At 34.9% G+C, this 16,729-nt stretch overlaps 2 protein-coding genes across 3 annotated transcripts in view; one reads left to right on the forward strand and one right to left on the reverse strand.

Annotated features, from left to right (window-relative positions):
- The first annotated feature begins 1,057 nt into the window (after nt 1-1,057).
- On the forward strand, nt 1,058-7,310 carry LOC138124673 (uncharacterized). Of its 2 annotated transcripts, none has more exons than XM_069039796.1 (4): nt 1,058-1,445; nt 2,424-2,610; nt 5,164-5,592; nt 5,674-7,310. In XM_069039796.1, exons 1-4 carry the CDS (start codon nt 1,436-1,438, stop codon nt 5,942-5,944), a joined length of 897 nt encoding a protein of 298 aa, XP_068895897.1. In that variant the 5' UTR covers nt 1,058-1,435; the 3' UTR covers nt 5,945-7,310. The 2 variants fall into 2 exon arrangements, with proteins under 2 accessions (XP_068895897.1, XP_068895896.1); XM_069039795.1 differs by lacking the exon at nt 1,058-1,445 and adding an exon at nt 1,519-2,203.
- Nucleotides 7,311-12,332: 5,022 nt separating this feature from the next.
- The window catches only part of amon (amontillado), a 93,414-nt gene continuing 89,017 nt past the window's right edge, over nt 12,333-16,729 (reverse strand). The window contains exons 10-11 of the mRNA XM_069037603.1: nt 13,065-13,347; nt 12,333-13,008 (exon numbers count right to left, since the gene is read on the reverse strand). Of these exons, the coding sequence (XP_068893704.1) occupies nt 12,847-13,008; nt 13,065-13,347 (445 nt within the window). The 3' untranslated portion in view covers nt 12,333-12,846. The remainder of the gene's footprint in view (nt 13,009-13,064; nt 13,348-16,729) is intronic.

The raw sequence follows: 16,729 nt of genomic DNA on the forward strand, positions 1-16,729 counted from the left end.
GGTTTCAGACACTTAACATTTGTGTTTATCTTTTTGTTTTCTCTTCAGTTCTTATTGAAGTAAAAATAACATCTACAGTTGAGTCTTTGGATATGCAACCCAAAATGCTCCTTCATGTATTTCAATTTTCTTCACAGTTTGTACTGCTTCATAAAGATATTCTTTAACATTATACAAGTTAGTGTAAAAATGTCAGAAATTATGTATAAAGTGATAAAGATATTTTAGCGTTATAAATAAAAATATTTTGAAAATTAAATTGTGTTTTATTAAAATTAATTTGTTATTTGATTCGGTGGTAGGTAAGTACTAGGTACCTTGTAGTGTTACAGCATTTCTAAGTAGCAGAATCCGCTTGTGTTGCAATAATTTTAAAAAAAGTTACAGAAGAAACGGAAGGCGGTTTTCACTTCTGCTGATCAGTTCGGTATTTAGTAGGTCAAAGCCAACGGATTTCATGTTTTTTGAATTCCTTTCGTAATCTTGTCAATTATTTTTTCACGTCACCAATTGAAATGAAGGAAACTAAAAAAAATCTGAGATATAACTTTAATTCTGGAAGGCGAAAATTAGTTATCAAAATTTATATATTTACATATTTATTTTTATAGTTTTACATCATTGGAAAAGTAAGAACTTGTTAATAAATAAATAATTCAAGTTGATAACTGTGGTCACTATTTAGTGTCACGTTTTCCAGTTGGTATATTAAAAAAAAAACAACTTAAACATTTTTTGTTTCAAATCGAATATCAAAAAATGTAAGATATTTAAGAATAAACCAAAAAGACTTAACAGTTCAAATACACGTGCAGATCAGATATATATTTTTTTAAATATTGCTCCCCTCGATTTGTCTGCATAACTATAACGCAATTAACTGTGGCAATATGTTGTTTAGAAGACCACAGTGATAGTTTAATGACCGCGCCTGAAGGCCAGCACCTTGTATATTGATCATGATTTCATGATCACATCAAACTTGTCCTCAAATTCCTAATCGAAAAAAATGCATTCGAATTTGGCGCCACGTTGAGTTACCGACTGCGGCTGTCACACAACCATCAATTTGACCGCCATATAAACTGTCAATCTAGAAGCACGCGTGACATAAAATTTGTGACTTTTGGTGTAAATTCGCCAATACCAAACCCAGTGTTTATCACTAAGGCGCATATTTAATAAAAATGTGTTATTGTTGTAAAATGTACACAAGATCTCTCAAATGCACGTGACATTGCTGTCAGTCGTTTATATTTACTGTGTAAATTTTTGAATATCCTTGGATGAAGAAGTGCCGCAAGTATACGAACGGCGAGTGTTAATTGCGAGCGTGGTTGCAACCCCGCAGACTAATTACCCGAAACTGTGAAGAAGATAAATAGAAGTGTTACGTAAATTCATGTTTTGATTTGACGTATTGTCAACTTTGAAAATGAAAGTCCGTAAGTAACAAATATCTGGTGTTTTGGTGAATGAATGTGTTATTTTTCGAACGCATATTTTTGTCTAGTTTCATTGTATTGAGTGGCAAGGATGTGAATTGTTAATTAGTTGATTTTAATTAAGCGGCATAAATTTCCTTTCCGACCACGAGGTAGCCATTTCTGTCACGCGAAGCTCAATGCAGGACGTGATCAGTCAAGAATGTTCGATTGCACAACACACTACAGCAGAGACGGACAAAATTGATACAAGACGCGTCTATTTTTAAGCAAAAACGAGACCTCAGACGATTAAATATAACCGCGATTTCGCACCAGAAAAATATTGTTTTGATATGAACTCGTTTCTAATGTTGGTATACGTTAGCAAGATTGCCATTATTTATCTTCACGGTATAATTTTTTTTAATCACAAATTGAGATTCTTTCTTGTTTGGATATTTTTCAATGTCAGGAGTGTGTCCCGGACGAAACAACAATAGTCTTTCCGGAATAAAAGAATTGTTAAATAAATTAACATAATTTTTCAAAAATAGACGTTCGGAGCATGCGCGCCGAGCGATCGTGTCCTGTTGTTTACAGCGTTTGTTTCGCTTCTGTCAATTGTCACTTTCAGTTGTCACTCAAACGTGTTTGGTGTGCTTTTAAAAATTGGTAAATAGCGTCTTTCCCGTGTTGATTTATTGGAAAACTCGCGTACCATTCCGTGGATCCGGCATCAGTAGAGACCATGACGGAGACTTTGTTCTCTGATAGATGTGAGTAAAGGGAGAAAAGCGGTTCCGAATCGGGAACGTGTTTGGAGCGCGGCAAATGCCAAAAGTTGACTTGGAAATTCAACTGTCAACTTGTTCACTTGTTAATTTGTTTACGTTTTTAATTTGCACACCGAGACGAATTTGTGTTTGGTTCGATTTTCGAATATCGATCCTTGATCGTTTTTCTCGTGGCCGACAGAGATGACTGAATTTGTTGCAGATCGAGAAAGGTTCCAATCGAGCAGCAGCACTGACGAAAATGAGTCCGGATCCGAACAGGAGGACCACCATCAGCTCATGCAGATCGCCAACCTGACCAATCTGTCGGTGGAGCCGACGAGGAAACGCAGGGGCAATCTGCCGAAGCACTCGGTCAAGATACTGAAGAGGTGGCTGTACGAGCACAGGTATGTCAGCTAGAGTTGAGGGTGTTGCGCGCAGGTGGAGGAAACGGCGACAACAACTGTTCAGTCTGAAGGCTGGACACTTTGGTCATGTAAAGATTTGCATTTATTGAAATGGAATTTCATTAATAGTTGTTTTGGTGTTTTCAGTATTAAAAATGTCATCAGCCTGATAGATAATCATAAATAATACATAATAACAAATTCAGAGATGTTTTAAAATTGAACCAGTTTTTAAAATGTAAAGTGCGTGCAGTCGTCATTTCTATAGAAACTTTCAATAAATCACTATTTATAATTTTGAAAAAATATTAGATTTTAATGTTGGATCATATTAAAAAAAAGAAAAACAATTTTAAGATTAAAATAACATTCGGTCGTGAGAATCTTAATTTTTAAACTTCCTAGAAGTGTTAAATCAAAGTGAATTAAAGAAAATGATATATTCGTAAATCGTAAAATTATAAATAACTAATTTGTTGGCGACTTATCAGTTTTTAATGAAGCGAAGATTACAATGGTTAATGAAAACGAATGAATAAACGATCACGTCATTTAAAAATATTCATTTCCACAGACTTGTTGAAGAGTTTTTATTATTGTAATCGTCATTTTATTCATCGATTGTTCAATTTTTTAACGATGAGATAGTTTCCAGATGTGATAAATTGGGTTTCGATTATGATTGATTTATTTGACACAATGTTGTGATTTTAAATCACTAGTTTAAAATTTCATCTTTTTAATTATTTTTTTATCTTTCAAATATTAAATTGTTCGTGAACGTTTTAGATAATTGTTTATGTTTTCTTTAAAGATAAAAAAGTCGAAATTTGTATGTAAACAATAGTTTACACGTAATCTTGTGGCACTGTTTTCAACGCCGCTATTTTTATGAGTTGCCACCAAAAGAGGCAGAGGTAGAGCTAAAGTCAAAGTCTAGTGTATAGAAATCACTGCTAAGTTCGTTTCATTACAGCTTAAGTAGGGACGGAGAAAATGTTGAAACAGATTCTGGAGAGAGGGATTGTGATGCGAAATTAGCAAATGTATTTATTTTGGTAGTGCTGATTAGCATGGCATGGGAGAGAATGAGGCGCAAGAAACGAGAAAAAGAAAATACAAATTCAAGTGAGAAAAACGATAAAACTTAAAAAAAAAGAAAAAGGAAAAACAAAGGGGGGGGGGGGGTGTGGAACAATAAACAAAAAGAAAGTGCTATGTTATTTAAATGGCAAGAGCAATCAGTAAAAACGAGAAACTGTTCAAGAATAAGAACTGATAAACAAAATAATTTGAATTCGGTGAGAAGGAATAAAAATGTGACGGTGGTTTAAATTCACTGTTAAAGTAAAGAAAATATATGATGTGTTGGTATTGGCGAGAGAAGATAAGAATAAATGCGGAAAAGATGGAAAGCATGTTGTAGAAGTGTTCAAAAGAAAGAATAAGGTATTGTGTAGAATAAATAGGAAAAAAGAGAAGAGGTAAAAAATGTATGTATGCAATGCAAGAATTGTGAAAATGCAATACAAAATGGTAGGAAAGAAATGAAATTCCGGAATATTAGAGAAGAAATAAATAGAATAACATTGGGACTAATTTCCGTAATAAAATTAAGATTTAGTTTAAACCACGTTACACAGATTTAAAAATAATGTTTATAATCATAAGATAGATAAGAAATATAAGATTAAAATTGTAGATTTTTCACGTAAAATAAGACATTCAATGTAGAAGCTCTAAATCACAGCGGTACAACGCTTAACTAGACTACCAAGATTATCTATAGTTAAATTATACCGTCCACTTGTTTTTTGTGGGGGTTAAATCAACACACTGAAGGCCAACCAATTATTATTTTCTTTCAAATACGTTTTAATAGATGTAGATAAATGTTTTCGATCACAATCTGAGAGACGTCGTATTAAATTGCTCCACAAATTACAAAATATCCTTGTACAGAAACCGATAACTTGAATTTGTCAAAGTAGACCCATATAACACACCAAAAAACATTGGTTAATAATTATGATCAGATAAAAGTAATAGTAAATTTCGTCCATTGCAGGAGAGCATTTTTAGAAAAATGGAAATACAATCTTCACAAATTTATTGTTTCTTGACGAGATTGATGATCGTTTTTAAATAATAAAAAATGTGATAATTCAGAAGAAAATGTGTTTTAAAAGTGAAACGTATAAAATGGAGCATAAGAAGAAGAAAGAAATGATTGTGGAATTGAAACAGAATATTTTCTAGAGTGTTTCCAGATCACGGGAGGGCAAGAATTTAATGTTTACCGATTCATCACGATGAATTCGCAAAGTTGCGACCAGTTGTTATCGATCACTTAGAGTTGTCTTGTGACCGACCCTCTCATTTATTGGACTGACGCCCTCGAAATATGACGATGATAAATGGACATTTTAATTAAAAACTCGCTTCATCAAAAAATTATTATGCATTCAGAGCAGACGTACATTTTCAGCTTGTTTGTGTGTCCGAGTAGTTGCACAATTTAGGACGTTTCGTAACGGCGAATTTCTCTTTCAGATACAACGCTTATCCGAGCGACGCCGAGAAGATGACCCTGTCCCAAGAGGCGAACCTGACCGTCCTTCAGGTGTGCAATTGGTTCATAAACGCTCGCCGCAGGATCTTGCCGGAAATGATCCGGCGCGAAGGACACGACCCTCTCCACTACACCATCTCGCGAAGAGGCAAGAAGCTGACGAATTCCGGGTCGATGGGCGTGGACCAGTCGCGTGCCCAATGGGACGAGGAAATCGCCACGGTTGGCGGCAAACGCATCAGGCTGGACCACGACTACGACGACACGATGAATCTCATGTACCGGTCCGAAGAGGACAGTCCTACCGAATACGAGAGCTCGAGTCCCAGCGAAGAGGAGAAGTTCAATCCGTGGCAGACGGTGATCAGATACGGCGTCGCCAAAGACACCGCTTATCCAGTGAAAAGAGGGTAATTATCGATTTTACTTGTGCGTTTGATATTGTTTTTGTGATTGTCGGAATGTCGACTAACGTTACGTGAACGTTGCAGATCTCCCGACGAAGGCCAGATCACGACGAACCAGTATTGGAACGCCCCCCACCCGCAGCTGTCGCATTTGCCGCAGCTGCCTCATCCTCTGTCGACACCGAAGGTACAAGTGATGCCGGCGCACCAAATAAATCCCCTCCACACGGAGGCGGACCCCCTCGGCACCAACGACGAAGAGGACAAAGATAAGTTCAAATGTCTGTATCTGTTGGTCGAGACGGCCGTGGCGGTCCGACAGCGCGAGAAAGAGCAAGGAAACGTTCAAGTATAGCCACGATTATCCGGCATTGTTTCACTTGTGCCTTGCTTAGTTTAGTTCGCGCAAATCTGATCAGTCTGTTTTATGGCAAAAAGTTTGAACACTACAACGAAAGACTGGATGAACATTTAGCAGAAATGTGATATTTGTAATTTTAAACGATTTGCCAAAAGCGAGGTCTCCTTACAATTTGTGTTGCGAGTATTGGCATCTTGAGGTTTGTGGTGAAACTTTTTGTTATAAGATTTCATATTTTACTTATAACTTTGTCTATTGTAGTTGTTTTTTTCCTTTAGTTTTAGTGTCTTTGGAGTGACATACTTTTAATAATTTTTCATTTCTATCAAGAGAGTGATATTAATGTGGTTTTTATTTGGATGTAACTTTCGTTTTTTGTAATACTATCATTGGAAATCCATGTTGTTTTCTTTCGGACTTTCTACGACAACGGATTATCTCATTAAACTGTCGCTTAAATCAGGGTAGCATTAACAAACTTGTTCTGTGATAAATGAGTGGGAAAAGGAACAAATTTTCATCAGCTTCGGTTCGGGTTCATGACAAAACGATTAATTAATGTGCCATACAAGGATTTGATGGGATAATCTGACACAAATGGAGTACTTAGAATTCGATCTGATCAATGTGTCATAAAAAGTAACGATTAATAAACATGTACAATTATATTTTTATGACAAATACAACTATTAACAGCGTACCTGTTGTGGCATTTTTCCTCCAACAATTTATCTCGATTGATGTTTAAAAATTTGAAATTTTGATGGTACATTTTAAAGTGTATTCTACTAATAATAGTTTTCTAAGAAATTTTTATATACAGATGACATTGTACATTTTGTAAAATCAACTATCATGTTTAATATTGTTGATAAGATGTAGGTAGCATTTAGCTTACTTTTTTTTAAGTTCTCTTTAATTTATGAGGTACTCAGAAGTGAATTTTTGTAAATATCTCGATTTTGTACGACAAGTTACGTTTTATAATTTTTCATGCATATTTCTTCTCAGTTCTCTACTCCACTCACCTCATCCGGCACAAATCGTATGGTGTTTATAGTAAATGCGAAAATTCTCCATGCGTATACTTCTGTAGACAACCATTTGCTCAACTATGACAAGTACAAAATCTTGTATATACTTAATAGATATAACCTAAGCAATACTGTAGAGGATAACAGATATTTTGTGTAGTGATTTTCTATTTTTACTATAAATTCAATCTTTCAGCCACAAGGGAGAAATATGTGTGAAATACTTCCACTGCCAGAATTACTATAAGTATATTGAGGAATGGCTATTGTTTACCTCAAATCTTTGTATTTAGGTAGTGTTGTTAATAAATATGTTTGAAGCGCCACCATCATTTTATTTACGTGAATAAACAACTCTACAACAGCGTTTTCCTGAAATATTAGTTACACTTCACCGCCACCCTTTCTCCTTTACTATCGTTATGCATCACTGGGAGTCACCTGGGCAGTTGTAGCTTGGTTTATGCCGGTCTAGAAGGCACGTAGATGTCGGTAATGACGATTTCTTCAAAGAGTGGACACTGATTGTGTATTCTCCAGTCTTCGTCTGGGCAGTGTTTTACATCGCTTTTTTAACACTCGAGCCATTTGGGAACTCCACTTACGCAAACTACTTGGACTGATCAAGTAATCGCTCTCGTGTCGCCATATTGTTTGAAGATGGCCTCCACCTTATCATCGTTATTTGTCAATAATTGGTAACCCCTTGAGGAAGAGCTTGTTGGCCTCGCTTTCCACTGAATACTTGAAACCTGACGGTCACTTGTTGTAGAGGTCGTTGCATCTCTATACATTTCATCACGTCCATCAACATTACGCACTATCGTTCAAACTTGTACCGCTCTTCTGCTACGTACTGAAGCCAGTCGGTGCTAAAGTCGCTGCAATTCAACAGCGCCCTCTCGAACAGACTCTTCTTCAACTGATTGTTTCTCATAATGCGCGTACACTTCGCGACTCCTTGTTCTGAGAGATTTTTAAGATATTCTTTCATAAACATCTCACTTCCGGCATGTCGCTGTTTTTGGCCAAGATCCTTGCGCACCATTTAGTCATCTTGGTACTGCTTTCATCGTTCGTTGTCGAACGCTCTGTTAACATACTTGAGGTACGCCAACCAAAATTATGTCTTCTGATTGATTGCTAGATTTGGCAAACCTTACTCAAAACACTTCATCGCCTCAGATTCTTCCCTATCCAAGGGTTCCAAAATTCTCAGTCTTAGTATCCACAAGTCTTCACTCCAGGAACAGTTTCTCGAGGCACGGGACACGGGAGCTGACTTGAACCACCGTTTCTTCTAGTTTTGTGGCGTACGTAGGCTCAATAGTCGTCTACCCAGATCGTGTTTGATAGAAGAGTTTGAAAAAATAGAAAAGAGGAGACATCTTCATAAAAGGAGAAATAAGTAATCCAAAAGAAAAATGTTTCTATCTTGAACAGTACCTACCTATTCAAGAAAAGAACATTTTAATTCGACCAATCAAAGCGTTTTAAGCCATCCAGGTGTATTTCCCGTAATTGTTGCTAGGTTGCATACCTTATTACGTTTTCAATAAACTGACCGACTATGAAACTTTTGAGAAACGTCGGTGTCAAATTTTCATTTATAATACCACGAGTAGTCAAAATTATGTCGACTATTCCATTCACCTGTCATTTGTTAAAAATGGACCAATAAAAACACAATTTTACACATTTGTTACCATGGTTTCAAAAAATTGGACCAAATATTCCCACTCGTGGAAATTGTATCGGTAATCCCAGCGATAATTTTTAACAAATGAATGCAGCCTTGAGAATTGCTTCCAAATGGACTCACGTGTCTTTTTTGTGTTGTTGGAAACATTTTCTTCGATTTCTGCGTTAATTTCTTCTCCCGATTTGCTGCCAAATTGCCAAAGTTGGTTCATGGAATAGTCCTTCGAATCAACTCGTAGTCCAAATTATGTAGACTATTTTTCAAACTGGTTTCACTCATTCAATTGTGCTTGCGAATCTCACTCGTGCTGACGCACTCGTGGATTCATTCCCAAGCACAATTGATAATTCGTGACCAGTTTGAAAAATAATCGACATAAGACACCTCGTGGTATTATAAATGATTATTTCATTCATCATTATCTGAACCCTCCACCACCCGGCGGCACGGCAATTTTGCCGGAGTACATACACTATTACGGATATTACTATCAAGTAATAGTGCAGTGCTTATCAACATAATTACCGGCGTCTCGCCTCCGCATTTTGACTTTGTTGTGTATTATGTTGTGTGTTAATGTTAAGGAATTCCCTCACGATATGACATGAGTATAATAATATACCTTTTTGAATTTCAACTACCAATGTGTTCCCTAAATCCAGAATTTTTAAATTTTTAAAAAGAGATTGCGGTACTATTCCCGTTGCTGAAATTATAAGTGGTAAAATAGAATTTTTTTCTAAACTCCAAAGATTTCTCATAGCAACGGAGAGCTCTAAATATTAATTTTTGTGTTATATGTCTGTGTTATATTATGTGAATTTGGAACAGCTATATCTAAAAGATATGCTTGCTTTTGTTGTTTATTTAAAATAATAATGTCTGGTCTGTTATGCTTAATATGAATGTCAGTTAAAACTGTTCGATCAAAATATAATTTGTAATTATCATTTTCCAAACAACTTTCTGGTTTATAAATATAATGTGGTTGTGTATCCTTTAATAAGTTGAATTTAACTGCTAAATTCATGTGTATAATTTTTGCGAATATATCATGACGTTTTTTATATTCGCTTTGAGCCAAAACGGTGCAAGAAGAAATGATGTGTTCAATGGTTTCCCCTTCAGTTCCGCAAATAATAACTCTTGGTTTAAAATCAAACGAGATTTTTATTCCTTATGAGAATGGCATCTTTGACGCTTTGTGAGGAAACTTTTTTTTGGTACATCGTGCTGTAACATCCAGCAAAAGTCTGCCATCATTGATACGCTCCATATTCCTTTATATCAGCTGTCCATTTCTTTTATATCTTGGTGAAACCGTTCCCCTTATTCTTCGCTAATAGCACCAAGATTTTTAGGAAAAAGATTGCGAAAATAGGAAATGCACTTTCAAACTCATATTACATCCCAAGATGTGAACATTTTCCAACATGATTCTTACAATATTTTTATTTTTCACTTTAGTATAATTGCATGATAACTCCTAGGATACGAAATACGTAAACATGTCCATAACAACCGGGGCATAATAAGACGGCGTAATAAGAATAACCGGGCGTAATGAATTCATAACGCCCTCATCAATTCATAATTGCAAAGATGCCATTTTTTTTTTTTAAGAACACGTAGTGATAAATAAAATCTTGTATGCACCACGGCGTCACCGAATGATTACGCCCATCGAACGATATCCATCTCTCGGGCTAAAGCCCTCGAGCTGGATTCATCGTTTTCCGGGCGTAATCATCGTTGTAACGCCCTTGGTGCATAAATAGCTATTGTAGTCTTCATCTTTGTGATTTCCAAGCAAATTTTTCAATGACGTTCTTAGAATATTACAGTATCGAAATTTTGAATTATGTAATTCATTCATTCTAGGTGAAAATTCCAATTTTAAGAAAAAACGAATTGTGAAAAAACTAGCCGTGATAGCGCAAAACCAAAATTTATTTTAATCTGTTTGCCTCAGTATCTGGAATTAAACCGCATTAGTGAAATTTTAATAAGTTTCGTGTAATTGATAAAAAATATGTACTTAAGTATCAAAATGTTAAATATCTGTTAAAGTACTGGCCACAAAAGCAAAGTCTGTCGGGAATATTTGTACTTTTTATACTTTTGAGGCATACATAATATGTATTATAATTAAGAAATCGCACTTAAAACTCCGGTACTAAATAGTAGTTTTTTGTTCGACACTGTCAGATTTTGAGAATTTTCTCCTTTGTGAATGGATTTTAATAAATGTCACAACTTGTCAAAACGAAACGGCAAGCTAATTTTAAAGATTTTAAAGGACTCGTCGAACAAACAAACATTGTATTCAACTCGTTCGTGTGTAAATTGGGCCTTTTTTGGCACTCGTGGACCTTTAAAACGCTCGTTTTACTCGCGTTTAAAAATGGCCCACTTGTGAGAAAAAATACCCAATACACACGAACTCATTAAATAAAATAAAATAAAATAAAATCTGTTACATTATTGCAATATTTAAATCAACTTACAAGCTTGAAAGTTGATGTTTCTCGTAGGACTTCATTATGAAATAGTTATTTATGTATTAAGGGCGTAATGTAGGCGTTTTTGGCTCGCGGAGTGAGATTAGAGCCCGAGGCGAAGCCAAGGGCTCTAACACGACAAGGGCCAAAAACGCCCTTTACGCCTGTCATACATACAACATTTTTTGCACGAGACACTGCTAATAACTTCCTAAATGAAAAAAGAAAATGCATTTGGCACGATACAATAGCACCCGGGCTCCGTCTTGGAAGGCAGATCCTGTATATCCATAGTAATAAAACAATGGTTCTGTTATTTATAAATTTAAATGAAAACCACAATTAAAACGTGAAAGTTTCAGTTCATTTGTGTAAATAACACAGCTTAATTATGTGACAAGACGAAGAAAATGATAGCTGCTGTACACCACCCGATGTGGCAGAAGCTGCAAATTCAGCAGCCTTGAACTTATTGCCTTTAATGTCAAGGAAAATTTATGAAAAGGCATACGGCCCTAGGGCTGAAAAGTGCTATTTTACGCCCGATAACAGCATCTTAAAATTCAATTTCACGCCCACTCGTGCAAAAATTTCATTCTTATTTATTATATTGTAAAAATGGTGGATACGCCGGGAGACACCATATACGTATTTTTCTAAAAGTTTAACTTGCTAACCATGTATTTTTTTAAATTTGCTTTCCTTGTTCAGATTAAACTCAACAACAAATGTCAAATAAAGTAAGCGAAGTGCTTGATGAATTTATTTAACAATTTCTTCACCGAAAGTGCCTCGAAAAATTTGAAGTTGGAACAATGTAAAACAAATTAATTTCAATCACTCACTCAATTTTTGGTTAGTTTTTCTTTTGGTTTCCAACTATTTCAGAATTTCTTTGGAAAATATGATCTCATTAAAATAACTTCCTTTTTTTATTTATGTGAACATTCAGTGTAGAGTTGTTGAGGAGTGGAGATACAATAACAATTATTCACAATTCATTTCCTAGTCTCTTTGCTGAAACACTGATTTTTATATTTTTTATTAATCTACATGCTATTTGTTTCCCATTACATAAGTATCGGTGTTTAGGTAATGAAATGAGCAAGAGTTTATCGATATAAGAAAAAAAATCAAACCAGCAATAAAAATTGGTTAAATTTCTAGTTTTATTTACAGTTGTCAGCCAGCTGAAGCAAGCGAAATTACAATTTCAAATAATGTTGTTGTTTATATTACCTACGTATAATATTGAAAACAATTTACAATTTTGTACAAATTTATCTGAGTCGATATATTGCACTGTAATAAATAATATTGTATAGTGTTTTGGATCAATAATAATCACATATACAAAATATAAGCTCTTGTCATCGTCATTGTACAATATCTCGTAAAAATAAAATACAATAATTTTGTTGATATTTTATACTTATGTCAAGTATAATCACATGCTTATATTACAGTACAGTTAGAGATTGATGGATTTATTAATATTGGTATATCACTACACTCTACTTAAAAATATATTGATCTTTATCAAATTTTAACAAATATTCAATGCAGATGGTGTGTACCACCGCACATTTTCTGAAATATATAATTCAATTAATATTTATTTAATCCAAAACAAATCAAATCAAAGGAATGTCACTGAAATTACATCTTCATTCGATTTTCATGAGCCTTTTTAACTATAGCGAGCTTAGAATGAGGATCGAGAACTGATAACTCTGTGTACGGAGGTTCCTTCGTGCCGTGCAGCATCAATGTCCATTCTTTTACGAATCCGGTTTGTGGCAATTGGGAATTGAAGCTTGCCTGGAACATGATATGCGTAAGGATTCCTCAAAGACTTTAACGGTTAGGGGATTTACCTCCAGCAACCAGGTCCCTTGGGGGTATTCACCCCACGTGTGGGTCGTCATGAAAGGCCACTTTGTAAACCCATCCCGCGAGTCATCGTCGTTTTGTCGCCGACTCAGAATCATAGATCTTGTGCCCATCGGTGAGGTTAGGAATAACTCGAGGTCACCACGTCTGCTTGCGTTCACTGTGAGGACCGCTTGGACGTGCTCCAGATATCGGACTTCGGTGTTCTCGTCCTGGCATGCGTTCGTGGTAATCTTCATTATCAGGGATTTAGAAGAGGGGATTTTTCTAAAAAAATGTTAACACGCTCAAAAAAAATTTGAGTATCATTTTTGGAGATTTTGATTTAGGCCCGGTTTCTGGAAACAATTTTATCGGGCCAGTTAGTTAACTCTCCAATAAATACAAAAATCCTGTAATGTGATTGGTTACTTGGATTTAACCGGTCAGTTAGTTATTGGGCCGTTCCAGAAACCAGGCATTAGACCGTTTTATTTTGAAATAACAATGCAATTTTTTTGTTTTTCCCGTTTAAACAAAATTGTTTTATCTTTTATATGTTATGTATTTGAATAGTTTTTAATCTGGAAAACAATACAGAAAAGATAGAAATTGATTATATTTTTTCTTGTTTTTTGAATAAAATAGAGGTAATAAGAAATAATTTTATTAAAATTAAAGTGTCTGTTATTTCGACATTTAAACAAAATTTGCAAACGGGATACAGAAGATATTTTATCAGTTTTTAGAAAGAGAGAATTCTTTATTGTGCTCTGCACTCTGTTTCATCGCGATATGACCTCAAGGAGTTGCACAGTAATAATAATAAATATATGCGGAGCTCGCCTCGCTTATTTGTTTCGTAGATTTTAATCTATGCGGCATGCGATCATGTCACCTACAGTCGCGAGCAATGAATTTTGGTCGTCAAGGTCATTCTTTGACGCAATCGAAAATGCTCCATTGTAAAACAGTCGTAAATATCATAACCTATCATCATATTGTATGACATTAATTGTCATTTTTTCCTCATTTTTTTTGACACTTTGTTGACGTGGGCATAATTAGGCAGGGAAATTTTTTAAATCTGTGACAATCTAACCAAATTTTGAGATGTCATTGACGACCAAAATTTATTGCTCGCGACAGTACGTCCTATATTTTTTTACATTGGAATTCTAACAGCAGAAGTTAATTTTTGATTTAATTTTTATTAATCTCTATATGGTTTAACGCAATGATTTGCGAACTTCCGGAAACCCGTGGTGTCCTCAAAGAGGATTCACGAAAGCTCGTTATGGGTTTCTACAGCTATAATGAAAAGAAAGAAAATTTTGAATTTTAAATCTTGAGATAAATTTAGGAACCCTCCTTCGCCGGGGCTGTAACTCTGGTAGTTCATAAGAGGTTAAGTCAAAAGATCCAAATTTAATTTATTTTCCAAACTCCAGTAGAAAAAATCATGTGTGCAATACGTAGGAAATCCATTTTTTCCGTAGATGGCATGTTCCCATGCGTAATACGGAAAAAAACTTATTGCACAAATAGCTATTAATTTACTGTACCTACTTATTTTTATTTTACAATGCTTCAGTCGTTGATAGGGAACATCCCCAGCAGAAAGCTAATCGAGCTTTTGGAGAAACTTTCAACTAAACATTCAGCTTGATATTGACGTTGTGACATTCCCTAACACAGCCGAGCAAAGCCGCTGGCAAGAGCTACTCCCTAAGTGGCTAAATATAATAAAATATAATATTGCGTTCTGAAGAAGGTTTTCAAAGCTCTAGAGGAAGAAAAAACTACATGAAAAAAACCACGTAATAGGGAAACGAGCAAACAGACGACGTGAAAAATATAACAACATTTAAATCGAACGATGGATGTTCAGAAAAAGGTCGAATAAAATAAAATATTCGAATACGAGTAGTATATTAAAAAATAAGTTGCAGAAGGCATCTATTCAAGCACGAATTTGATATTCCGAAACGAGCCGCGTAGCGGCGAGTTGAGGAACGAATGAGTGCTTGAAGGACCTTCTGCAACGAATCTTTTATACTATTTATTCTATTTTGCCGCTTTATACCATTTTACAAATACAAATAAAAAAATAAAAATTCTAAATGTAGGTAATTTTGCGGTGGTTGGTGACATTTTTTATGTGGCATAATTTTAGCCGGCTGTGAAAAAAATTAAATGAAAACGTCAGATTTTTTTTATTTTCGCATTTGATGTTTGAAAATGAATGCTGAAGAAAGTTGCTTTAAAATTGTCCAAACATTTTCTAAATAGAGCAACTCCAGTTTACAGGTGTCCCTGAAATGCACGGCAAAATTTTAACCACGAGCTACTGGCTTCGTGTAGAACTAGAAAAAATATTACAAAAATTCTATGTAAAAAAATTAAATAACATTTAATTTTTGAGGTACAATTTTTTTTAATTGCTTTTAGTCTTCTACATTGTCCCACAACCTCGTAGGTAAAATTTCGGCACACTTTAAAAATACACCCCTGTACAGTTGGTTGCAAAAAATCGGGAAACGAAAATTTTCCTAATGTAAATTATTTTGTCAATTTGTCAATTAATTGTTTCCTTGACAATACCTATCAAATAATTAAAAAAAATGTCATTGAATTTTGACATTAATTCTAACCTATCTCTCGTAAGAAGCTTTCACACAATGGAAAAATTGTAAAAATGTGTCAATTTTATTCTGACAGTTCCCGTTTTTTTGCAACCAACTATACAGGGTTATTCACGAGAGGGGTATTTCTGAATTTCTTTTTGCCGCAACCGATTATACACATTGCAACAATATCTTGATTTCAAATTTTGAAAATAATTATAACTGAATCCACGACGGCTCTTAGTCCTGTCTCTTTGACGTTAAAGCAAAAAATCTTTGTCAATTCGAAAAAATTGTTGTTACAATAACGACGAAAAGACTGATATGATCCTCATTTATGGAGAGCGTGGAAGGAATTCTGTCGCCGCTGCGGATGTTTCCAAGCCGATGGTAGACACTTCGAACAACTTTTACATTAACTTAATTTGTTAATTTATTTGTTGAATTTTGATTAAATACAGGTTATCTGCGAATCTGACATTTCTGACAAATCTATTCAACTTACTTTGATTTCTAATTTAAAAGAAATAACACATTTGATTTAGTAGTCACTGCCATTGTATTGTTGGTTGCGGCAAAATAAAAATTCAGAAGTACCCCTCTCGTGAATAACCCTGTATATCATATTTTATAAAATGTACGCCAATGCGAAGTAACCTCTAGGAAATATGCTTTAAAACAAAGAAACCGCATTGGTGTGCCTTTTATAAAATATGATATACAAGGGTGTATTTTTAAAATGGGCCGAAATTTTACCTACGAGGTTGCGGGACAACGTAGAAGACTAAAAGCAATTAAAAAAAATTCTACCTCAAAAATTAAATGTCATTTTATTTTTTGACAGAATTTTTTAAATATTTTTTCCGAGTTTTACATGAAGCGAGTAAGTAGCTCGTGGTTAAAATTTTGCCATGCATTTCAGGGACATCCTGTATCAGACGATTTTAACGTAGACAATTTTTACTAATCTTGTCGTACAGTTTGCATCAGTACAATGGTAGAGCTCACAATTAAGTCGCAAATCCCGAATAAACAAGTTAATG

The sequence above is a fragment of the Tenebrio molitor genome, chromosome 2, assembly GCF_963966145.1.
Source record: "Tenebrio molitor chromosome 2, icTenMoli1.1, whole genome shotgun sequence".
NCBI classification, from domain to species: Eukaryota; Metazoa; Arthropoda; class Insecta; order Coleoptera; family Tenebrionidae; genus Tenebrio; species Tenebrio molitor.